The sequence below is a fragment of the Furipterus horrens genome, unplaced genomic scaffold, assembly GCF_987537825.1.
Source record: "Furipterus horrens unplaced genomic scaffold, mFurHor1.1.pri manual_scaffold_4, whole genome shotgun sequence".
Classification (NCBI taxonomy): domain Eukaryota; kingdom Metazoa; phylum Chordata; class Mammalia; order Chiroptera; family Furipteridae; genus Furipterus; species Furipterus horrens.
The window spans coordinates 53,904,934-53,928,921 of record NW_028327174.1 but is presented as its reverse complement, the minus strand read 5'-3'; the positions used below and the strand labels follow the sequence as shown (position 1 = coordinate 53,928,921).

At 53.3% G+C, this 23,988-nt stretch overlaps 3 protein-coding genes and 1 long non-coding RNA gene across 4 annotated transcripts in view; 1 reads left to right on the top strand and 3 right to left on the bottom strand.

The window, feature by feature from the left end:
• Positions 1-22,363, bottom strand: part of HOXC4 (homeobox C4) — a 59,737-nt gene extending 37,374 nt beyond the window's left edge. The window contains exon 1 of the mRNA XM_090275588.1: positions 22,185-22,363. The gene's annotated coding sequence lies outside the window, so the exon portion shown is untranslated. The remainder of the gene's footprint in view (positions 1-22,184) is intronic.
• Positions 4,557-8,029, bottom strand: HOXC8 (homeobox C8). Its single transcript, XM_090275585.1, has 2 exons — positions 7,556-8,029; positions 4,557-6,203 (listed from the first exon to the last, which is right to left on the bottom strand). Exons 1-2 carry the CDS (start codon positions 7,989-7,991, stop codon positions 5,911-5,913), a joined length of 729 nt encoding a protein of 242 aa, XP_090131711.1. The 5' UTR covers positions 7,992-8,029; the 3' UTR covers positions 4,557-5,910.
• LOC150011867 (uncharacterized) lies at positions 10,700-12,110 on the top strand. Its single transcript, XR_016510689.1, has 4 exons — positions 10,700-10,777; positions 10,869-10,967; positions 11,075-11,186; positions 11,404-12,110. It is a non-coding gene; the product is annotated as an uncharacterized LOC150011867 (long non-coding RNA).
• On the bottom strand, positions 14,367-17,363 carry HOXC9 (homeobox C9). The gene is made up of 2 exons (XM_090273297.1): positions 16,640-17,363; positions 14,367-14,920 (listed from the first exon to the last, which is right to left on the bottom strand). The coding sequence occupies exons 1-2, from the start codon at positions 17,175-17,177 to the stop codon at positions 14,676-14,678; spliced, it is 783 nt and encodes a 260-aa protein (XP_090129423.1). The 5' UTR covers positions 17,178-17,363; the 3' UTR covers positions 14,367-14,675.
• Positions 22,364-23,988: the final 1,625 nt, after the last annotated feature.

Sequence of the window (23,988 nt, the reverse complement as noted above, 5' to 3'; positions counted from 1 at the left end):
TTGAAACCGCCACCCAGTTACGGACCATTAGTTACATATTTGAACCAATAAGGAAACACTTACCGGGTGCTGCTGTCACTCTCCCTCTCCCTCTCTCTCTGCCTCTCTCTCTCTCCCACTCTCTCTCTTTCTCTTCTTCCCTCATTCTGTGCCGTTGCCGAGAGCCTGTCTCAGCTCCACACATACGTATACTTTATGTAAATTTAAAAATAAAAAATAGCCCCAATAATCAAAAAGCCAAATAAAATTAAGGAGAGTTGCAAGAAGAGTGCAGAAAGGAGAGCCTGGGTGAGGGGAGGGGGAGGCATCTGCAGCTTCCTATCTCAACTCCCGCTCCCGCATCCCTCCTGCCCCTTGGGGGGCTAGAGGGTCGGGAAGGGAGAGAGAGGTGCCCCCAACTCCTACCTCTCCCCCTCCCCCCTCCCCAGGTGCCCCCAGCTTCCGGCAACTCCACCTTGGAGGAAAAAAATTAAAGGGGGGGGGAGAAAATAATTATTAATCAGATTAATAAAAAAATACTGGTAATGAAGGGAGCGCCCAGCGCAGGTTTCCCTGGCAATGGTTAGGCTCTTACAGGGAGGACTGTTCTGCGGAGCGCTCGGAACGGACAAACCACAATAAAAAGTTCACGTTCATGGATGGAATCCACATGACTTCTTGTGGCCAATCCAACTTGTGAGTCGATCGTAAACTTTTATTACTCAGCTGTAAATTTTCTGCAAACAACCGGGAATGCAATGCATTTGTGTAGCGTGTGCAAATGGGCGCCACGGTCGCCATGTTTACCCAATTCTCTTGGAGAGGGAGCATCCCCCCGATTCCCACCGCACCCATACCCACCGCCCACTCCCCAAGGGCCAGGCTCTTGTAGGTTAGCGGTGGAAAGGGCAGAGGAAGATGCAAGAGGAGGGAGGGAAAGATTCTGGCGCTAAGTGGGCTGCCTCCTTTTGCCATGCCGAATTTTAAATATTTTCATTAATAAATGGGCTATTAAGGTTGAATCTGGGGGAACCGAAGCTTTGCAAAGGTTTGTGGCATTGAGGCAGTGAGGGTTGGCAGGGTGAGGGGACTGAGAAGGGATGAACTGCTTTTTCCCCCTGGTAAGTGAACAATATCCTTCCCAATGGGTTGTCCCAGCAAGCCCCCCACTCCACCCCAGACAGAAATGGGAGGGGCAGGCTTCTGGAAGCTTCAAAAGCAAGCCTGACCTGACTGTGATCTGCAGAGCAGAGAGGGCTGAGACTGGCCCTGGGCAGTCCTGCAGAGACAGCAGAAGGGGTGAAAATTAGGGCAGCCTCCCCAAAGCATCCCTCATCCTCATGTTCCTTTTTCAGAGAAAATGACATTTGTCCCTCAATACCACCTCTATTGCCCAATCCTCTCAATTCTAAGGTTGGGATGGCAGCTTACTTCCAATCTTTTTAGAATTAAAAATAAAATTAAGGCCCAAGACCTTGGTTCCCACTTCTTTTTCCTTTAGGTGCCAGGCAATTTGAAGCCTTTCCTGTCTTGTCAGGTGGCCCACACCAGCCTGCCATTTTCAGAGAAATTCTGGTGTCTGGGTGGTCAGCTGAGGCACACCTTGGAAGCATTGAAAAAAAGAACCGTATCCCTCCCTAAATTCCACCTTCTGTGCTAAATTCTGAGCACCCAAGGTACCCTTCACCCTTCTCCAGACCCCAAAGTTTTGATGTGTCCAGTGTGGGGAAGCCCAGAGTAAAATCCCCATAGAGAATATTTTCCAACCATTCAAAGCCTAGCCACTCTCTCCACCAGCTGGAGGTTTGAAGGCCCCAAACTCTCCCCTTGGTCCCATATGGAGCTGGGATGTGGATGTCCATGAGTGGGTGCCCTACCCCAACCAACAGGGGTTCGTTATCCCCTTCACAAACTTCCTCCACATAAGTGAAGCAGTTCCCTCAGCCGGATGCAGGGACCTCGTTTCTTTTACAAACCCACCCATAAATTTTATAACAGGTAGTTAAAAATTACGACGAGAAAGCGCTGGCCCAGCTTTTCACAATGGGCCTTGGGGAGAATGGGACAGCACTGCGGGCAGCTCGCCGGAAATTTTACTTCTTGTCTGTGGCACAACCTGTCCAGAGTTCGCTCTAATTGGGGCAGGGCTGCTTTCTCCAGTGGGGTCCCAGCCGCTGGGGCATCTCATTTGGAGAAGATGAGTCTAGGGAGGCCAATCCACTCTCCCATCCTAGGGTGTGCCAAGGAGCTTTTTAGGACACTACCTCTTTCACAACCACCCACCCCCACCAGGTTCCTCTGTAGGCCAACACCTCTCCTGGCTCCTGCAATGTAGTGGGGAAAGAGAGAAAATGCCGAGAGATTTTTTGTTTTTAATCCAGAGAAACGAATTTGCCCTCCAACTTAATAGCTGTACTATCCCGTCTCTACAGTTGAGATTAGAATAATAAATTCAAGGCGAAATGAGGAAGATGCTTCAACTCAGCATTTTGAAAGATACTATTTTTCACAAATCACAAATAGCTTTCGGAAGCCACTTTGATTGGCTAATAAAAAAAGTAAAGAATGAGAAAGAGTCCTATCTGCTGCAGCCGAATGGTCCCCATTCCGGTAATGGGACAGCGGGAGCGTTTGGGAGGACGCATTTCTAAAGAGAGCGCATCCCCCTCACAATTAAGTTCCCCCATAAAATGGGTTTTACCTCCTTTTCTCTCTAAACGAGAAAACAGAGGTTGTGGGCAGGAGTGGGGGAGTGGGTGCTGCAAGAGGGGGCGGCTGGAGCTCTCTTGGTCTGGCCCGTGTCTCAAGCAATGCCGGGCGCCAGATGCACCCTGCCCTCCGACGCCGGGCTTGGGGCCACAGGCATTTCTGAGCAGGGCCAGGGATGAATGGGATATTTGCTATGGGGAAAATTCGGCGAGCTCCTTCGGAGCCGCTTGGTGTAGGGTTTAACCCACTTGGCTACTGGGCCAGCGATTTTTATCAGTAGCATTCATAATTCCACATTTAAAAATGAAACGGCCCTCCGCCGGCCCTCGGAGTCTGGAGGGGACGCGCGTGGGAAGGTCCTAGGTCGGAGTGAAATGCTCTCTTTTAGGTCCTTCCCGGCGGGTAGCCGTCCTCTCCCTCAGCAAACGAGGTTACCTGGCTGGCTCCTCCGCCCTCAGGTTCCGAAAGATTTTCCCCAGTGCTGCTCAAAGCTGTGCCCAGCTGCCCTCAGCCTGTGCTTCCAACCGGCACCCTCTCTCCGGCTGCAGGAGTCCCCTATTCACAATGCCCGACCCAATCCTGTTTTCAGAACCGCTTTGCGTGGGAGCCAGGATGCAGACGCGGGTGAAATTACACACAAAAAAGAGTCAGCTTGGGCCTAAGTCTGGAAAAATCATTGACGGAGAGAGAGAGAGAGAGAGAGAGAGAGAGAGAGAGAGAGAGAGAGAGAGAGAGAGAGAGAGAGAGAGAGAGAGAGAGAGAATCTACCCTCAAAAATATTTCAGCCTTTGGGGATCTGGTTTTTAAGACCAGAAATCTCATCCCCTCCCCTTTCCTCCTCTCCTGTCTGAACCAGATGACTTGTATCTCTGGAATTTGGTATTATTTGACCAGAATCTTACTGGCATAAACAGATTTCTGTCTAGGACCCTCCAGGGAAGAGTGAGAGACCACTTTGCCCCCTGAGTCCTTTAGCCTTTGACCTTTTATTTTGGGGACTGAGGAGTCCAATGGAGACTCTCCTTACTCTGCTATGGCTGGGGTGGAGGACTGATCACTCTGCAGGCCTGCCCCTCCTCCCCAAGCCAGTGTCCTGCACTATGAGGGCAGGGCAGGCTGCCCAACTGCCAAGGTGAAGCCAAGCTTGAAACAACTAGAACAGAGGCTGGAGTAGATGCAAGTGGCCTAGGTGACAGTGATGGCTCTGTGCCGGCTGAATTTGAATTTCAGAATGTGAACCCACAACTGCTTGGTGTACCAGCTCACTCACCATTCCCTTCTCCTCTCCTTTCCCCCAGGCTTAATCTTCCTCATTCCCCACCCTTAAGGATCTTCCAGCCAAGTCTTCCAGGCTGCCTTGAGCCTCATATTTTCCCCATCCTGTTCACTGTTCTAGTGCTGGGTGCTGGCTGCTCAGGGTTGGCATGTAGAGATCAGAAAGAATCCGAATGCCTCATCCTCAACCCCTGGAAGAAAAAGACCTAGCTGTGGGAAGGGGGTGGGGGCAGATTCTTTGTCTAGGCCCAGCCCAGGGCTGAGGAGGAGGAAGGTTGATAAGTGGGGAAGTACTTTCTCCCCATTGGGATCCTGGCATCCAGAAACCCACTTTGTTTGGAGTCAAGATTCTCCAAAGAGCATACTGCTCTTCTTCTTCCTCTTCACCTCCCCTCTTACCTGCCCTCCCAGCCCAGCCTACCCTCTCAACTCCACTTCAGTCCCCGCCCCACCCCAAAGTCAGGCCAGTGGAGACCTTTTCCAGAGTGTTAGTAAAGGAGGATAAGGAGGGGGAGAGGGGGCAGAGAATGGAGGGGAGTGTTGGAGTAAAAACAAGTCATTCCAGCTTCAAATATTTTTCTCCTTTTTTTTTTTTTTTTATTATGACTCACGTATACAATACAAAGTACTTGGACCAGGAACAGGGCTGCCGGGACACAAAATCTACATTCATAGCTGGACATAAAGACAAATGACAAAAAAATTATTATTATAGATATATTTTTAACGTTTTTTCTTTCGAGCACATTGCATAAACAGAGAGTTCAAGACAAAGTTAACTATACATTCAGTGCAATTTATTTCTACTCTACTGGGGTTAGAAGCACAATAAAAGCGCACAGGACCGGCGAGCTAGGCAGTCTCAGTTGTTGGGTTTTCTTAGTGAAATAAGCAGCAACAAACGACAACAAAACTGCATTACGAATACTCTCAAAGCAGGATTTCTTTCTATAGGTAGTGATAAAATACGTTGGAGATTTTTTTTTATTTTAATTTTTTTCTCTTTTTTTCTCCTGTATTAGGATTTCCAAAAATTTCTTTTTTATTTTTCAAGGTTATTGCAGGTTCCCTTTAGGTAGTATGTTAAAGATTTATCAGTATTATTATTACCAGTACTATTATTATTATTATTTTCATGATTATGGTGATTTCTGAGTGCTAACACTAATGCAGCTCAGAAAAAGCTGGGCCCAACAACAGAAATCAGACAGCGAAGGGGAGGGAGGCATGGGCCCTAGTGACCCAGGGATGGCTAGGTAGCATTTTAGCAGTGATTGCAGGCTCCTATCTGCCCCCTGGGAAGGTGAGGGGATGGCAAAGACCTACATCTCTTTCAGGTTTCCATCAGGTTCCTAGAGAAAGTCAAGGGGTCTTTCTAATGGGGGAGCCCCAGAAAGGGAGATAGGATATTCCTTGCTATCATTTTATAAATTTCTTTAAACATTTTCCCTTTCTTTTCCTTTGAAAAGAAGTAAATCTAATAGACTAATCCTAGCATAAAAACAAAGCCACAAGTCTTCTTCATTTTGAGGGGGCTCCCCTCGAAAATAAATATCAAAGAAGCAGGGAGGTGGGAATGTGGCAAGAAGGGACCAAGAGAGGGGGGCAAAAAGGCCAGGTCTCAGACCTTAAAATCCAGGCTGGCCTTCGAAGAGTGGGGGTAGGGACAAGTGTGTGTGTCGGGGCAACGACTGAGACAGAGACTCCGAACTTTTCGCTGTGTCTCAGTCTCCCCCCGCCAGCTCCCGAACAAATAAAGATCAGGGGAAGTCCAAAGGTAATAAAACCAGAACTGCAAGTATCTGACAGGTAGTTAGAGTTGTGAGTGTCATTCTATTCTCTATAAAAGCAAATGACAGTCGTAAACTTCTCAATTTATCCGCTACCATAAAACGAAACTTCAAGGGAGTTGCTAAAGGGGTGGGGGGAATCTCTCTCTTTTTTTGCTTAGTCCTTGTTTTCTTCCTTTTCCTCCTCTTCTTTCTCCTCTTCCTCATTTCCTTCTTCCTCCACCTTCTCCTCATCTCGAGCTCCAGGCAGTTTATCCTTGTTGTTCTCCTTTTTCCATTTCATTCTTCGGTTTTGGAACCAGATCTTCACTTGTCTCTCAGTCAGTCCCAGGGCATGAGAGACTTCAATCCGGCGCTTTCGTGTCAAATATGGATTAAAGAGAAATTCCTTTTCTAGTTCCAAGGTCTGATACCGGCTGTAAGTTTGCCTTCCACTGCGCCGCCCGGGAGCTGGACAGAACAGAACCCCAGTCTCATTATGTTTGGGTGGGGGATTCGCTTTCCCCTGCCACTCTTTCTCCCCGAAAGTCCTCCCTCTGATCTCCCAGTTCCCCTCCCTCTTGCAGAAAAGGCGAGAGTGAAAAGCAGACAAGGGCAGGAAAGTTTGGGGGCTTGTTAGGGTTTGGCTACACCTTGGGAGGTAGGGAGGGGTGGAGGCAGGAACGGGGGTCTGTCTGGAAGCTGGGGTATGGCAGGGGCCAGGGGAGCACTGCAGAGTACTCCCGGGCCTGCAGCCCCAGGAAACTGGCCCTTGCAGCTTTGTTTACAAGTGCAGAGTGGCATTTGGTGAGCAGGGCTGGGGACAGTCTGTTTCCAAAGGAAAGGAAAAAGGTCTGGAGGTAAAGAAGAGGGGCTTTGCTCACTTCCCTCTCGTGAAATCTCTCTGCCTCATGCTTTGCCAGGAAGAAAAATAATTGATCTGGAATGTATCACTGCTTGGCCTGATTGCTAACTGGAGACCAGCAAATAAATCACGGGCCATCCCCGCTAGAACTTGTCGATTTCTCGCTTCCCCTTTTACTTCGAAATTGGGCTATGAGGGGCCTCCCTTTGAGGGGCTCAAGACCTGAGTTACTCTTAGGGTCTTGAGGAGACTCAACTAGCCTTTCATTGGAGGTAGCTTAGCTGGAATCCCCAGGACCTCAGAGCCCTCTAATCTGCATGGCCTCTCTCTCTTAGAGCACTCTTTTTTTCCCTCCTCTCTGGCTTCCTCTCTTCTGTTCCATTGAGGGAAGTACAGCAAAGTTGGGGTAGTGGCCCTAAAGCTAGTTCTCTGAGAGAAGGCAGTGGGTGCCCCCAGAGAGCCAGAGCACCTGTTCTTGGGGTCTCACCACCCTCTGATCCAGCTAGGGGAGGGAAACAGGAGTCTCCCTCTAGCCCAAGAGAGCCTGGCCACTATCCTGGAGTAAGGCTCTGTGCCTTATGGAGACACTAGTTTGCTCCAAAGACTGATAACCTCAGGGTCCTCAGGCCCCTTCCCAGCCACCTCCCCAACTTTGATTTTAGAGATGGTAAGAGGGACAGACAGACAGAGGGAGGTGGAGAAAACGATTTTTAACCCTTTGCATCCAGGCACCATCTTTCCCCCCACCTTAACCCCAGTTCCCCAAACATCCCAGGCAAACCCCGTGCCTCACCCCCAGTTGAACCTCCCAACCTCAAGAAACCCACCAGGCACGTAGGTGGGGCCAGGGAGACCCCAAAGCCAGGAGGGAGAGCCCGGGCAGACAAAAAGGAGGCAAGGGAGGGGGGGAGACCCTGGAGCGCGGGAGACCAAGGGGGAAAGAGAAAAGGCTTCTCACCGTGGGGTCTCATCCATGGAAACATGAGGCTGGGAGACGAGTTTTGATTTAAGTGGCCTTGTCCTTCGCTACTGTTAGTGTTGGCAGAGGATTTACAGTCGGGATATTGCACCACGCTCGCCTCTTGCTGAGCCCCATAAAGGGACTGTCTGGGGAGCGCCTCGTAGCCATAGAATTTGGAGGCGTCTCCGTGGCAGCTCAGCGAGCACGGGTTCTGCTGGTAGCCCGAGTTGGAGATGCCCGAGGTGCCGTGGTGGAAGAAGTCTTGGACGTGGTGCGAGGCATGCTGGAAACCGGGCGCCGAGCCGCCGGGCCCGTACACCAGCGCATGGCTCCTGCCCACGCTCTGGGGGAACCGGCAGTCGTAATAGGCCGGTTCCAGGGACTCGCCGCCTTTGTATTTGGAGAACAGGGGGTTGACGAAGTAGGAGCTCATGCTGGGCACATGAAAACCCGCCGCCCCCTCCCCTCTGGCTCGCGACTTCCCCGCCCCGTACCCCCGAAACTCCCCTCCCCCCAGGAGCGAACCCCAGGCCGGCTGGCTCCCCGGGGCTGGGCCGGGCTGGGCGGGTGGGGGGCGCCGGGTGCCGGCCGGCCAGCTCACGCAGCTCCCGGGCTGGGCGGGCGGGCGGCGGCGGCGGCAGCGGGCGCAGCGGCGGCTCTCTTCACTGTCGGTAGGTAGAGCTCGCGCTCCCTCACTTAGCTCTTTCCTTTAACAGCCCAGGCGAATTCCTCAGACTCCCGGCGGTGGCGGCGCTTACACGCGATTCGCGTTCATCAATCCACGACATGAAGACAGGCGAGAGAGAGAGAGAGAGAGAGAGAGAGAGAGAGACAGAGAGAGAGAGAGAGAGAGAGAGAGACAGAGAGAGAGAGAGAGAGAGAGAGAGAGAAGATGGTGGGGGATTGAGGGGTTCAGGGCTGGGGGGGACCTGGAGGGAGGGGAGGAAGGAGGAGGGTTGGGGGGTGTGGTATATATGTGTATGTGTGTGTGGGGGTGAGCCAGCCTCAGCTAATGGCTGGGGCCAGTTTTTCCAAGGTGCGCGTTCAAATCTGAAGGTGCCTCTCCCCCCTTTCTCTTTCCCTTCCTCTCAGAAAAAGATACCTGAGCCAGCAGGTCAACTCAGGTTACCTCAACAGGTATAAGACCCCAGGGGGTTGGATGCCAGCAAGGGAGAGCAAGTTCCCTAACCCAAAAGACAGAATCCCAGGGGGTCCTTAAGTCTGGAGACTTTGAAGAGGAACAGGCACATCACAAACCCAAATACTTCAGGCATCAGAACTCTCCATGCCTCTTGTCCCTCCCCAGGGTGCGAAGCTGCCCTGCCTGGGTGCTTAAGGCTCTCTGCTTGCCTGCTGTGGGTAGCGAAGAGTGCCAGAGGTGGGGGCACTGCTTATATCCAGTCAGGGCTACACTGCCTCTTCAGACACCAGCTCGCATGAAGCCCAGGCAATGGCCAGGAGCTTGGCTGGGGCTCTGAGTGCAAAGCTGCTTGTGAGGACAGAAAAGGAAAGGGCAAGCTGGTGGGTCCCTGGCTTCTGGCTGGTCTGATTCAGGATGTTTCTTCTTAGGAGACTGTATCAGGGTTGGAGGAGACTGGAGCAGGCCTCTTACTTGTCCCTACATACCCTAACCCCATAGGAAATGCCAGTTCACCCTGGACAGCCGCCTGGCTTCAACGCACTGCCCCCCCCACTTCCCCAGGCAGGCTGCCCAGGCCAGGATGTGGATGAGAACTGTCAACACACACTCTTTAAATATTTACCCATACTTTCTCTGGAAGGTTCCCCCCCCACCCCTAAGACAGGGTAAATTCAAGTTAATTCTAACGAATAAAAGAACCTTAGTCCATCAGCACCCTTTTCTGGCCATATGTGAGTACAGTTATGAGGGCTGAACACAGAGAGAAAGGGGAAAACAGAAGAGAGCTGTAAATATGTGTGCTGTGTTCATACAAATGAAGAAGAGGAATAAGAGTGATTTTTCCAGTCCTCCCCCTGTACAGTGTGTAAGATTGTTACAAACAGGGCAATATTGAGGCACACTTGGGATATACAACTGCTGTATGTGCTACCTTCCACCCTGAATAACATCAAATGCATGCTCAGTAAACTATTGTGCATACCCTGAAGCACCCCTGCCACTTCACAGATACTATGCACACATGTGCACACCCAGGCACATAATACGTAACACACACACACACACATACATCTTTAGCTCTTTGATCATGAGCAATTATGAACAAATTTGCTACCTCTTTTCCTTTCGCATCCTGGGATTTAAGGATTGGATGAGGAAGGAGGTCAGTTAGAAGACCAGATCTTTTTTTCCCCCATCCGGAGCCTAGCTGGGGATGGAGGAAGAAATGACAGTATGGAGGAGGATGGTGTTCAGAAAATAAGCCCCCCACTCCATGTTTCTATTATCTAAATAATTGCTGGGGAAAGGACCACCCTCAGCCAAATTCCCAAAGGAAATTCACTGATGCCCCAGCAGGAGATGCTTCTACTACTCCCTGAATTTAGAGGAAGCCACCCCCATCTGAGTAAAGGACTGCCTAGATTCTGCGAAACCCAGACCATGGACCCTGGAGCAGCAGGAGTGGAGGGTCAGAGGAAGGCTGTGCCAGGGCTGCAGGTCTCCCTAGGGTCCAGAATAGTGGAGGGCATGGCAGGGGTCTCCTCCAGAGCACACTCCAGCCTTGGTTCCAGCCCTGCCTTCTCTGAGCCTGCTCTGTGGTACCCAGCTGAACGAGATGGACTGTGGGCTCCTAGCATCTGGGTCACTGGGGACTGTCATAAATACTTTGCCTTCCCTTCCTGGAAAGAGGAGGCTCTGCAGAACGGATCCGCTCTGGGGCCTGCGCCTTATCTTTTAGAGGGTGGGGGGGATATCTCGACAGTTTATGGTCCAGCGAAATCCCTGCCACACAGCTATTCTTCCCGGCCTTTGTGTCTTGGAATGCAACTGTCCGGAGTGTGCCGCCACCACCGCCTGCTCGGAGAGCCCACCAGTCCTGAAAACCCTGGCTGGACTTGGTTTCCCTTTTTGGGGGTTCCTCGCTTTTTCTTTCTTCCTTTCATTTGATTGTATTGTATTGTTTTGTTTTGTTTTTTCTTTTACACGTAATTGGTTGATTTCGCTCCCGGAGCCTGGAAATAAAGAACCGCAAGCAGCCATCCTCGCTGGAGAGTCTCTGTCCTGCACCACCCTCCTAGGTACCACGGATTTATGTTTGTTTGTCCGGGTCATTCTGCCTTTTTGTGTTAATTACGTGCTGCCTGCTTCGTTCTTATCTCCTCCGTAAAGCGATTATTTTCGACGCACGCCCAACTGAGCCTGTTGAACCTGCTGCCAGAGCGAGGGCCCATCTCCCGCCGCCACTCGCGACTTATTTACACCTCGCAGGTGAGAGGATTGATTCGTTCAGAGCCACTAGGGCTGGGCTGGACCAGGGCTCGAGGCCTTCTCAAGGCTGCTCCTCGGAGCCGGGCCTCAAATGTCATTGCATCCAGGCCAGCCCGGGGCACCACCGCCGCCGCCTCTAACATTGAGCAACAGCGCCACCTCGCGTTCACTTTCTCCAATGCAGTCCGGCCGGGGAAAAAAGCCAACGTATAAAAGCAGGCAGGTCTCAGGCTTGGCCCAAAGGTGGGCAGTGGGAGGAAGGCGTTTCCAAATGTGTCTGGGGAGGGGGCAGAGGGGGTCGACGAGGGGAGGGTCCCTGGAAGGGAGTTTCCCCAGGACCTCTGTTCGTTTTGTTTTTTGTTTTTGTCAATAAGTTCTCTAAATACACCTTATCAAAGGTTTCACACTACTCTCTTTTTGTCACGCTCTCTTCCAGCATTAAGACAGTGCAAAGGAACTGCTGCGATGTCCCTCCCTCCCCCCTTCAGGCGCATTTCTGGGCTGGGAACAACTGCACCCACACAGATGTACGCTCAGAAGCTCCCGAGACCTCCTGCCCAAGGCACGCACCCTAAGTCCCTCGCTCCTCTTACCCAGCTGCTGATTCCGCACCGCCTATTCCGCTGCTGCCCGCTGGACTTTGGGGTGGGACTCTGACTTCTCCCGGCTCTTTGCCCCCTGGTTTGTAGCCCATCCCTCTCTCACGCGCGCTCTCTCCACCTCTTCCTCCCAGCCAGTGAGGTCCTGTTCTCCGTGGGCCATAGACAAAACATTCCTATAATCTGATTTCAAAGGAAAGAGTGTCCACCTTATTTAAACCATAAAACAATTAAGCCCAGACGTCTAGCCAGCTCCGCGCTGCTGTTTTGTTCGGCTCCATTCAGAATCCATCGCAGGGAGACAAACAGCGCCATAAAAGTGGCATTTCGGTGCTGCGGAAATGTACCTATCTTCTGCCTTCCCAAGTGGAACAACCTTTAGGGTTTTGTGATTCTGACAAAGGAGCAGAGGAGAGGTGGGAGGGGAAGATTAGGGCAGGAGGGCGTTTGCTAGCTCCTCTTTCCCCCCCCCAGCTTTCATTTCTTTCCCCAGATGTGTGGTTGTGTTTTGGTGGTTTTAACTCACAAATTATAATAAATAAAAATCTAATCCAATCCTGACCTGCAGGCAGCTGAGCTGGTACTGAACAGTGGGCCGGGCGGTGTGGGCCTGCTCTGGATCCCACGCTCTCCTCAGGGCCCTGGAGCCCTGCGGCCCTCCTTCCTCCTGGTATTAAGGCCAGCTCCAGCAGGCTGCAGGAAGCAGGCTCGGCTGACGGAGGCGGGGAGGCGACAGGGTCTTGGAGCAGGCGCAGGGGTGGAAGCCCGGAAAGGCGGCCAAGCTCTGGGCTGGGAGAGAAGCTTTACTCCCCACCATCAGGACGGAGGCAGAGATGGGTGCCTTGTTCTCCAGTGGGTACGGAACTGAGGCCAGGGTCGTAGAACAGGACAATAGCCAAAGGGAGGAGTGAGGAAGTGAGAAAAAAAGAGAAACTATATGCAAAACACCTTTCAAAAGGACCAAGAAAACAATTGCTTTTGGAATTGGGGAAGATGTCTCTTAAGCGGGAAAGAGAAGAGGGTGCTTCAGCTCCTGGGAAAACCACACAGTCATTTGCGACTTTTGATAGCCCCCCTCAAAATATTATCAACACAAAATGGTCACCCCTTCCTGCCTTCCTCTGGCCCCCCAGATTGGAGTGTTTAATGGAAGGAGGAGGTAGGACATTCAAATGACGGAGAGCGGCTGGTCCCTACAAGTGCTTCACCAGTCTTGTAAGGTGATGCAATGGTCTGGGGAGCTGCACATAGCCTGGGGTCCCCAATTATTTTCTTTTATGGTGGTATACTCCAAGTATTCAGAGCAACACCCTGCACCCTCTCTAGAATGGGCAGCCTGAGATATTAAAGGGCTATATTTCAGGCAGTCTGAGTTTAATAGTTTCCAGATTGGGGGATTTCCGAGAAAGGGGGCGCCCAGGCAGAGGCATACCCAGCAGCATGTGTCTGCTTCTGATTAGCAGATGAAAACTGCTGGTTCTGGGGAAGGCACTCTGGGGTACAGTGCAGCTGACCAGCCCCACCAGGCTTTTACACACACATCTCTACATCCTTATGCCTGGGGTCCCACAACCACCAGAGAATACCCCACTCCTGGCTAATCCCTGACCAGCTTCCTTGGGCCCTGGGCATGCCATCCCCCAGAAATGCAGCAGCCCAGCTGCACAGCATAACCCTGTCACCCCCAGACTGACATTCGAACTAAACATTAGAGAGACAGAGAGAGATTGAGAAGAAAAGAGAGAGAGCTAGGAGATGGAGAGAGGCAGAGAGGGTGAGGATGCATTGAGAAGTAGAAACTAATTCTGATAGTACTGGCTTTGCCATCTTTCTCCTTCCTTTTTTCCTTTCTTCCCTCCCTACTTTCTCTATCTCTACATCTTCCTCCTTTTACTCTCAATGCAGTCCCCAGTGCCTACCCTGCTCCCTGAGGGCTACTGGCCTTCCTCCTCCCACTGCACACCCTCCCTTCTCACTCCCCCCATCCATCCATCCATCCCTCGAAGCACCATCACAGCCAGGCAAGAATCCAGCCCGGGCCCTCACCCAGCACCCAACTTTCATCTTCACCTATCTCTTCCCTCTGATCTTGTATACTCATAAATTATTACAATTAATTACAGTCAAGGAAAACCATTCATGCCATGCCCCCACCCCCCTGGACTCCATTGAGCTACCAGAGAACTCATAGGCAGCTATTGGAGCAGGCACAGACTGTACCCAGGCCTAAGCAGCCTCCACCCCACCCCTGGAGCCTTCACCCCCACTCCACCCTGCCTGGAGAGAAGCAGCAGGCACTTGCCCTTCCGAGGCTGAGGGAGCCCCTTGCTGGCTCCAGCTTCCCCCAGAGGATCTGAGCACTTGCCTCCTCCAGGACAGCAGCCAGGGAGCCACAGGGAGGAGAAATAATGAGAACTGGATGCAGTTGGGTTTCTGGTTTTTTAAGTGACTTCGATATATTAACACAGAGCTGTTCTACCATAACAAACAGACGCACATTACAGGACAGGACGGACGCTGGGGATGAGAAGAAGCACTACTATGTACATGCCTGAGGCGCCGGCCTGCGCCGCTGGACCCAGCCTGCGGCACCATCCCGGCCCTCGCCCCTCAGCTCCTGGGCTGGGAATCCTTACTGTGTATGTGTGTGTATCTCTTTTTTTTTTTTTTTTGTACAAAATCTGCACACAGAGCACCCCAGGCCTGGGGAGGGATGGCCCGGACCAAATATGATACAGGGAAAAAAATAGAAATATAGCGATTCAAGTACTGGCTTCTCTCAAGAAAGGAGGAAAAAAAATCACATTTGTGTGTGTCATTTATTTCAGTTGCGCTGGGAGAAGAGAATGCGGTTTCTCTCCTGCCTCCTGCTCTTCGCTGGGTAGAACTAACTCTAAAACACCAATTTCTCAACACTGAACCCTCCCAAATTGCAAGAGTTTTCCTTTTCCCTTTTCTTTTTTTTTTTTTTTCTTTTTAAGCTGATTGGCTTTTCTCTATCTTGCTCTTTCCTTTTCTTTTTCGTGCTCTCTCCCGCCTGGGTTGGGGTTTTTTGTGGGGTTTTTTGTTTTTCCCTTGGCTATGCCGAGGCAGCAGGCTGGGGCAGGGTTTAGGATTGCTCCTTGTCGGTTTTCTCTTTATTCATCTTTTTCATCTTCATCCTCCGGTTTTGAAACCAGATTTTGACCTGCCGCTCGGTGAGGTTGAGAACCCGGGCCACCTCGTACCGACGGTCCCTGGTTAAATACATATTGAAGAGAAACTCCTTCTCCAGTTCCAGCGTCTGGTACTTGGTGTAGGGGCAGCGCTTCTTCCTTGTGGAGCGGGCGTGGATCCAGTTGGCCACGGGGTTGCCTGGAGGGCCAAACACAGGCAGGGGTCAGTGGAGACCCTTTCCAGCCCAGGACCCCTGCTACTCCACCCCCACGCTTAGGCTACCAAGACCCAATAATTGAACCTGAATTTGGACACGTTTTGCTTTAGGAATTTCCCCTCACTCCTTTTACATTCTGCCCCCTCCCAGCCTCCCCCCTCTTCAGTTTCCAGCACCTAAAACTATAGGAACTCAGAGCTATCAAAGCCCCTACAGTCTGGTCCTCAGCTTCAAGAGTAGTAATTTGAGAATATCCTCATAAAAAGTCCAAATTCCCAACCGTTTCATAGGCCCATAAACGCTTCTCTTTCTTGTTTTTTATTTTTATAGCGAGGTCTCTCTCCTCCCCACTTCCCTCCTCCATTGCCCCCTCCCATCCTTCCAGCCCACGACCAAGTCCTGAAATTTCAGCAGTTCTGCTTTCTGACCCTGAGAGTCCCTAAGCCCCTCACTACCCTCTCCAGTGCCTGTCGCGTCTCGATCTGAGTTCAACCCTGCTGAGGCGAATTCTCAGGGTGATGCTGGGCTGGGAAGAGCCCTCCTCCTCTCCCCCCGCCCCCCAAGAGCTGCTGGCCTTGGAAACAGGCTCCCCTATATCTTAGCTTCCGTGTTTGACTTCCAGTGCCCCCCTCCTGCCAGCCCCAGGACAGGCTCTGCAGGAGTCAAGCCTCCAATTTCAGGTTTATGGGAGTAGCTGAGAGCAAGGAGAGAAGGTTCAGAGGGGTATAATTAGGCCCTGGTCCTTATGGGACTGGAGGAAAGGATTTCCTGGAGCCCCCTCCTGGGACTCCCCCAGACACTTCCTCACACCCAGGGGCCTGCACCCCATCCCCTGCTGTTTCCCTTCCTTCTCCTCTCTCTGGCCCTGCAGCTCCCACCTGCCCCTCCCCACCTACCTTGTCCTTCTTTTCAACCTCAGAAGACTCCTGTCCCCCCGATTGGAGTGTGTGCATATGTGTGTGTGAGTATGTATATATGTGTGTGTATAATTCTTTAATCTGGGGAGATGCCTCTCCCCATTCCTCAACACTGACACCCTCATTCTCTACCTTCTTCCCTGCAGATGCTCAGAAGAGAGCTTTCAAGTTTGAGACTGGGTACTTCTCTCCCCCAACTCTGGAAGTCCTGTCTTTCCAAGTTCCCAGGCTGTGAAATCCCCCAGACCCCTCACTCAGTGCTCCCAGTAGAGAAGTCTATGGATATTCTGTTTTATGAATCTCTAGTGGGGTGAGGACCCCCCATGTTGGCTGAGCGTTAGGGGTGATTTTTTTTCTCCCGGGGAGTATTTCCTCTCTTCCCCCAGGGTCCTCCTCACCTCTGCCCCATCCCACCTCAAACCATGAAATGAACCTTGCCCCCACCCCATCCCCTGGCCCTGTCTGTCTTTCTTCGAAAGTAGTGACTGAGCCAAAAAGCCTGGGGTGGGGGTGTGGGGGCAGGGGTCTCTCATCAAAGCTAGCTCCTGGGAGAGGAGCCCCCCTCAGCCCTCTCTCAACCTGTCTCCCTGGGCCCTCTTCTTAGACCTTCCTGCCTCTGAAAGCTCCCCAAGGTAATTCGCTTTTATTGAGTCCTCGCCCCCTCGCCCTCACCCCTCGCCCGCGCTCCCTGCGCTGCTCCGAGGGGTTGTAATCTGGCTTCCCCCCGCCCAGCTTCCCCTCCCCTCCCGCGCTGGTTGTAAAGGAAAATTGCTCCCAACTTACTGGGGTCCAGGTCGGCCTTCTCCTCTTTGTGCTTGCTGCCGGCGAGGGCGTCCGCCTCGGGCGAGGGCAGGGTCTGCGGGGCGCGGTCGCGCAGCTCCCCGGGCGAGCCGTACATGTAGTCCGGGTAGCTGCGGCCGTCGCCCGGGCCGCAGTCGGCGCGGCGCCCGGGGTAGGCGTCCGGCTTGAGGGCATAGTGACGGCCCCCGGCCGGGAAGCTGGGGAAGGAGACGGCGCCGGACAGCGGCTCGAGCCAAGTCCTCATGTAGCGCGTGTCGGCGCCGAGGTGGGGCTGGGGGCCGTACGGGTGGTACACCACGGACGACTGCGAGGGCACGGGCGCCCACGACGTGCTGAACACGGCCGGCTTAGGCGCGAAGCTACAGGACGGAAAATCGCTACAGTCCGGCACCAAGCCGCTGGGTCTGGCGGCGGCGGGGTGAGCCCCAGTGGCCGGAAACCTGGACGCTAGGAGGTCTTCATTGTCGTGAGAGATGAGCGAGTCCACGTAATAGTTACTGATGGGCCCCGTCGCCGACATCGTAACGGGGTTTTACATACATAAGATTATTGTATGAACTGTATATGTACTTTTTATCTGCTCACAGAACAATCAAGGCAGGTAATTATTTTTCCAGCCTTTTCCCCGCAGCTCATTGGCTCTCCGGCCCCCACGTGATCGTATTTACCCAAAAATACGGCGCGGATCAATGCGCAGGGGCTTTTTTTTTTTTTAACCTTCTCCCACCCCCTTCCCTGCTGATCCCCGCGACCTGCGTTTTCCTGGGGGTCTGGAACTCTGGACCCAAGGCATCGGCCACCCCTTCAGGACAACTCGTATCTCATCAGAGAACCCTCTTGCCCAGGTCCAGTCATAAGCAGATGGCCTCCCGCCCCCAACCCCAGGAGGATTTCTTAATGGAGTGAAAATGCCAGTCCCCGAAGCCAGGGTTCCCGGACCCCCAGGGCCGTGCTGGGCGCTGGAGCCCCGCAGGGACGCAGAGGCCGCTGAGGTAGGTGGAGGAACTATTTCTTGACGTAATCTGTCTCTGTCGGCCCCGACGCTCCTGCAGTCTCTGCTCGAGCCGAGATCAGCGATTGTCAGTTCGGAACGTGGCTTTTAAAAATGCGTTTTTAAATAGTGTGTATGTATGTATTTCTTTCTGGAGCCAGCAGCAGCGAGGGAGGGAGGGTGGGAGGGGACTGGGAAAGCTGGAGTGGAGGGAGGGAAGGAGGGAAAGGGGAGAATCCTTCTGCCACTGGCCAGCTCAGCCCCCCAAATCTGGGATAAGGGAAGGTTAAGGAAGGTGGTTTTCGGGTGGGAGGGGTAGGACCTCTGGACCTCATAGACCTTTTATCACCAGAATTCCTCTCTTTGCTTTGGTACAGATATGCAATCTCCTTTATTTTAAATTTATTGTCTATATCTTTCTTTGCCAGCTTAAAGAAGTGGAGATCTTCGCAACTTAAGTGGGGCGAACTCATCCCATCTTCCTGCTCACTCTCCTTTGCCCCCAATTCCATCTCTGCGACACCCTGCCCCCCCTCAAAAGGAGTCACCCCCCGTTCAGTCTGCAGAGAGCCAGGGTGAGAACGGGCAAGGCGAGAAAGCGACCTCAGTTGTGGGCAAGTAGCTTGTTTTTACGTCCTTCAATAAAAATTTTATGAGGATCATTTGATTGTTCATAAATGTGTCTTTCATTAAATAAAATTGTAGGCCGTTTTGGAATTGGAAAAAAGCAACAGAGAGATGGGAGAAAGCAGTTTCTTTGGGGTCGGACACAGGAATTCTGGAGAAGCAGTGTGACTGTAGGGAAGATCTGACAACTAGGATTCCTCTCCCCCCAATAAGTTGGTTGCTACCTTCCTGTCTGAATTTAATGTTTGGTATCCAGCCCTCTGCTTTCCATCAGACTGTCCCATGGTAGTTTAGTAAAGGCAGGCTTTAGACAAGCAGGGAATTCTCAATGTGGGTGCAAAAGAGGAGGCAGAAAGGTTGGCTGGTGGGGGAAAAGAGCAGATGATGTCCCTAGAAGCAGATGCACCCTAGGCATGGCAGAGCAAAGTGGAAGGAGGGGTGCAATTTCAGGGTCAAAGGGAAGAGCCCCACTTTGCGCTAGAAGAAATAGGCAGGAGCTGAGGCTGAGAGGAAGACCTTGAGAGGCAGCAGGGAAGAACGAGGTTTCCCAGCAGATCCTAGATGCCTGCTCTTCCTTTCTACTCCTGTCCCCAGGAGGGGACCAAATGCCAGGGATGGGGGACCAGGTTGGTTTTCTCCTACACCTAGGTGAATCTGTCTCCTCTAGGGTGGAGAAGGGCTAGAAAGTGGTGTCCCAGAGAGTGTAGTATGTGTGTTGGGGGGGGCGAAAAAGTTGAGGGGGTAGAAGGATAGATCTAACCCCAGCTTTCTAGGCCCCCTCCCCAGTCCCTGTTCCTCACCCTCTCCAGTTCTTTCTCTTTCGGTCAAGCCGGGCTGGGATCTCAACGCATGGGGGGAGGTAAGATTTGCCTAGCTGGGGAGAGCAGACCCAGGGCCTCAGCCTCCTCATCCTCAGCTCGATTATCTTCCCCTCCCCCAGACTGGACTGGTTTGGAAAATCAAAATTAAAGCAAAAAACAGAATATATCTTTGGTCTTGATGGAATTGGGTTAGCTGTCAATCAAAAATTCTCCCTCACGAGTTCAAGGAAAAGACTGGAGGTTCCCCCTGCCGAGGCTTTCTCCAAATCCCTAGCGCCGGTAGCACCTCCCCCAGCCCTGGCGCCTGGGGACCCTGCCCAGCTCTTGGGCGGCTGCTGGCAGACATGTAGCCTTTGGCGGGCCTGGCTAGACTGTGACCAAGAGGACTTCAGGGCACAGAGCCTGAGAGAGACTGAGCCCGAGACAGCCTGAGACAGAACAACTGAAACACAGGGCTCCAGGCCCATAGAGAGGAAGAAAGGAAGGAAGGAGAGACAGAAAGAAGAGAACAGAGGATTAGGATAAAAATAGAGAGGAGAATTAAAGAAAAGAGGAGAGGCAAGATGAAAAGAGACAGGAGAACAGGGAAAGGAAGGTGTACAGAGAGCGAGACAGAGGAAGGGTGGTGATAGGCAGGCAGGATGGGGTAGAGAGAGAGCTGGCGGAGCAGCCATGGCATTGTGCAGTCCGCTTGCTTGCTGGGCCTTTGCCGGGGACAGGCTCCAGGCGCTGCGGCCACTTCTGTCTGGACACAAAGGAGGAAGAGGCCTCCTTTCCTGCCCTTCCTGGTGACCTGTTCCTGTGGGTACACTAGGGCCCTGGGATATAGAACCCCATTTCAGCCCAGGCAGCTGGGGCTGAGCCATGCTCTAGTCAAGGACCCAAGAAGACATGACGAAGGAGAAAGTTTCAGGCCCTGCTTCTCTTTGCATCTTCACCAGGTAACAGGGCCCATGTGCCCCAACCTCAGTTTTCTTAGAAGAAAGATGCCCCTACTTCTGTGGACCTCCACTATTGGGGAGAGCTCCTCAGATACCATAGTTACAAACAGATGCCCCTTTCTCTCCTACCCTCTTTGGCCCCAGCCTTCTTTTCAACTCTTGAGCAGCCTGCCCACCGGCAGAGGCAGCAGTAGCAGGGCAGCTGGGATCACTGGCCCACACTCCCTGCTGCTGTCAAATTCCCTATGAAACTGAGGGGAGATGGTCACCTTAGTTTTAGAGCATGAACTCATACCCTCCCCACTCAGGTATAGACATAGCTGTGGATCAAGAAGTAGGCCTCACCCACAGTCCCCTCCCCACCAACACCCCATTTTGCCTAGGCCTTGTTCAGACAGGCAGCCTTGGGGAGAGGGGCTGGGAGCCCCTGAGTTCACAAGGCCCAGGTCCCTGTGGTTCCACAACTGCATGTAGCTTGTACCCCCATTCTCAAGGTTCTGAATCACACACCTTCAGGCTCCCTCCAAATCCAGGCCTGTAGATATAGGAACACAAGGATGGGGAGGCACCAAGAAGGAGGGGCTTGTCTTCCTAGGTTCAGTTACTCCTGCTGAATCACCTGCCAGCTTCCAAGGCTCCCTTTCACCCCCACCACTCCAATTTTCCCCAGCGCAAGTGGGGAAAACCCAAGAAACTGGAGGCTCCTCAGAGTTGGGGAGGGGGTAACCCCAGCTTCAGCTAGCTGCGCTGCATTTACTGTGGTTCTTATAACTCCCTTCTAACCCCCAAAGATTTCACTGGGTACAGGAGGCCCCCGAAAGGGGGAGGAGCAGCCTTACTCCATCACCTCAAACCTGGGCAGCTGCGACCACAACCAAGCTAGCACCACCGTGGGAAGGACAGACAGAAAGGCAGACAGGTTAGAGTCATTTCCTCCCCCTGCCCTGCACCTCCTTTTTAGTGATTTAAATTCCCTCCGGTTCAATCCACACCGTCAAGTTCGGATTAAATTTAAAACAGGCTTTTCCCGGTGCCCCCAGTGGATTCTCCCAGCCGCCGCAGGCAGGGAGCCGGCTCCCCGATCGTCAGCACCCGCCCGCGCGGAGGAGGCTGTGCTCCATTTGCTTTCATTTTCCTTCTACCCCCTCAAATGGGCTCATTCCACCTCTTCACTGCCCTCTCCCGTTCCCCTCCCCCTCCCCGGTTCCCCTCTTCTTTCCCCCCTTCTCTCCCCCATTCCTCTTTGTTGGAAAAAACACACCCACACACAACTCCTCCTTGCTAAGGCCTGCACTGGAAGCAGAAACTGAATTCTCCTGGCCTGCCGCGAGGAGACCCGCGTCCTGCCCCCACCCCAGGTGGGTATCCGAGATCCTTACACACCAGGAGTCAGGCCCCAAAGCCCAGCAGGAATGAAATCCCCAGGGCCTGTGAACCTGGCCCTCTCAACGCCACGGCCTGCATTCCCGCCGGCCCCTTGCCCTGCCTCCCCGTAGCAAACGGGGCTATTTCCGGCTCCCCCAACCAGTCCAGTTTCCAAGCTTGGGGAGTGGCTGGAGTGGGGGAGGGCCCCAGAGCTAGGGGTGCTCTCTGCCTGGAGCTCCCCTAGCCCTGGGCGCCTTGTTACCTGATCTTTGTGTGATGTATGTGTCGCAAGGAAATTTGCAGTGACTTTGGAGCCCAGACTGAGGAAGCGGAGGTGGCGAAAGGAGAGACAATACGGGTACAATTAAGGGGCCAGAGCTCTAGTCTCTCCCCCGCCCTCCCTGCGCGACTGGGAGCTGTCTGGCCTCCAACCTCAGGGCAACCCGCGAACCTGGAGCCGGAGCTCAGCTCATGAGGAGGGAACCAGAGGATCTGGCTTCCAGGAGGCTCCCTTTCAACTTGGGGGCGCAGCAATTAGCCCCGCTGAGTTGCAGAGAAGCCAATGAATGAAAGTGCACATTCCGACGAATTTTCCCAAAATTTTCAGCCTTTGGAAGGAGAGCCTAGGGTTTGGGTCGTCTCAGACAGACAGACAGACAGACAGGCAAACCGCATCTCCGGAGGCAGGCTGACTCACAACATGAGTGTGAGCCTAAAATCAAATACAGGTTCAACATTCCCCGAGGCCTCTCTGCCAGGCCGGCGGGCGCCGATCTCCCTACCTTCTCTCCCCGTCAGGGCGCTGTGCAGAGACCTGGAAGACTCGGTCTCTGGCTTGGTCCAATCCCGCCTCAGGAAGCGCCTTCATTACCTGCTCCTCGGCTCCCCACGGCCACAGATGCAGGGCAGCCGCCTCCCGCCCAGGGAGGGAAGCCCCGGCCACCGCAGCCGCTGCTACCCGCCCTCCTTCCCTCCCTCCCTCTGTCTTGCCCTCCCTCCCTCTCTCCCTCCCTCTCGCGCTGCCGCTCACGGGGCCCTCCCGCGGGCAACCTGTTCTGGACCACATCCAGGTATCTCCGAAAGAGAGAAAAAAGAAAAGACCTCTTAACTGCAGAAGAAAGAAAGACCCTTAACTGCTTTTATTTTTCATGCTCTGAGTCTGGGTCGGCCTCGAGTTCCCACGCCCTGCCCACGGCCCTGCCCCTGCCCCTGCAGAGGTGTGCGGGGCATGCCGCCTCGCCCACGCGGACCGCCGCGCCCCACGCACTGCGTGCTGCACACTCTGGACCGCCGCCCCGGGCAGCCCAAACACCACTCAGACCTCAAGGTCCTGCCTACAGACTCAACATCCGGTTGTCCGCCTCACCGAGGGCCTCCGCCCAGGAGCCCGCTCTGCTTCGTCTGCGGCCAAAGTCCACTCTCAATCCACCTTGTCTGTGCTTTCGCGCCGGGCCCGGACAACCTTCCACCCACGGCGCCCACCAGGTCACATTCGGGCTGCGGTCCTGCCCTGGGCTACAAACCTCGTCCCCTGCACCGGACCCACACAAAGCCCCGCGTCCTGACGCTCCCTTCCGCTGCCCCCAGCCCCAGCTGCCGCTGCCCTTCACCTGTTTCCGAAAAGGGCTGCATCTCCAAGTCGAGGCCAGGCCCTGGGACTCAGCGGAGGGTGCTGAGGAGCTAGCCGAGGTCCCAGGGAAGTCACACAGGATCGGCTGGGCTGAGGCAGAGCCCACGCAGCCGGCGAAATATCTCAGAGACCAAGGCTCTCCTTGGTGAGCTCTTGCCTTTTCCTCCTTCTCCCACAAGTCTTAAACACTCACATGCCGAGAGTTCAGCTCTATAAATCCTGCTCCTCTTTCTCATATCATAATTAAAAAAAACCAGTAGGGGAGGTTTTAACTTTTATTGCGATTTCTGGAGTTGGGCTGCAGAGCATATATTAAGTTTACGCTTATGCGCTCTCGGCGGGGAGGGTCCTTTAAGAAATAAAAATCCATCTTAATATCCGCAGACGAGAGAGATAATTTTCCCCCTCCTCTTCACGCTGTTTCTTCTGAAGACTCCCTTCCAGCGAAGCGAATAAATAATCGCCATTGCCTTAGCCATGATCCATGGCCCCAGGGCCCTGGGGCTGACGCTGGCCTCCAGACTGGCCCTCACCTTGGCCCCATGAGAGAACTCTCTCAATTCACCACAATTCTTTTGGGGTGGACACCCAGACCCAAGTCTCTGTGACCCCCACTCCCACCTCCAGCTCTGAAACGGAAATGGAGGCAGAGAGACCCAAAGCCAGAAGTCCTTCACTGGTGAATTTCGGCCCATCAGGGACCCTGTCTCCAAGACAGGCACTCCTGAGCACCCGCCCCTAGTTGGGACTCCCTTCATTCTGAGTAGACTTATGCTTTTGACAGCCTGAAAATTCAAGAGACTTGCTACGGGCTCCCATACCAGGGTTGCCCCCTGCCTTCCTCATACCAGCTGGCTTTCCTTTCTGAAAACCTCCCTATTTCCCGGAGAGTCATAGAAAGATTTGAGCGCTTCCACCCAAGGGAAGGGATTCCCGCCCCCCCCCCCAATGGCTAA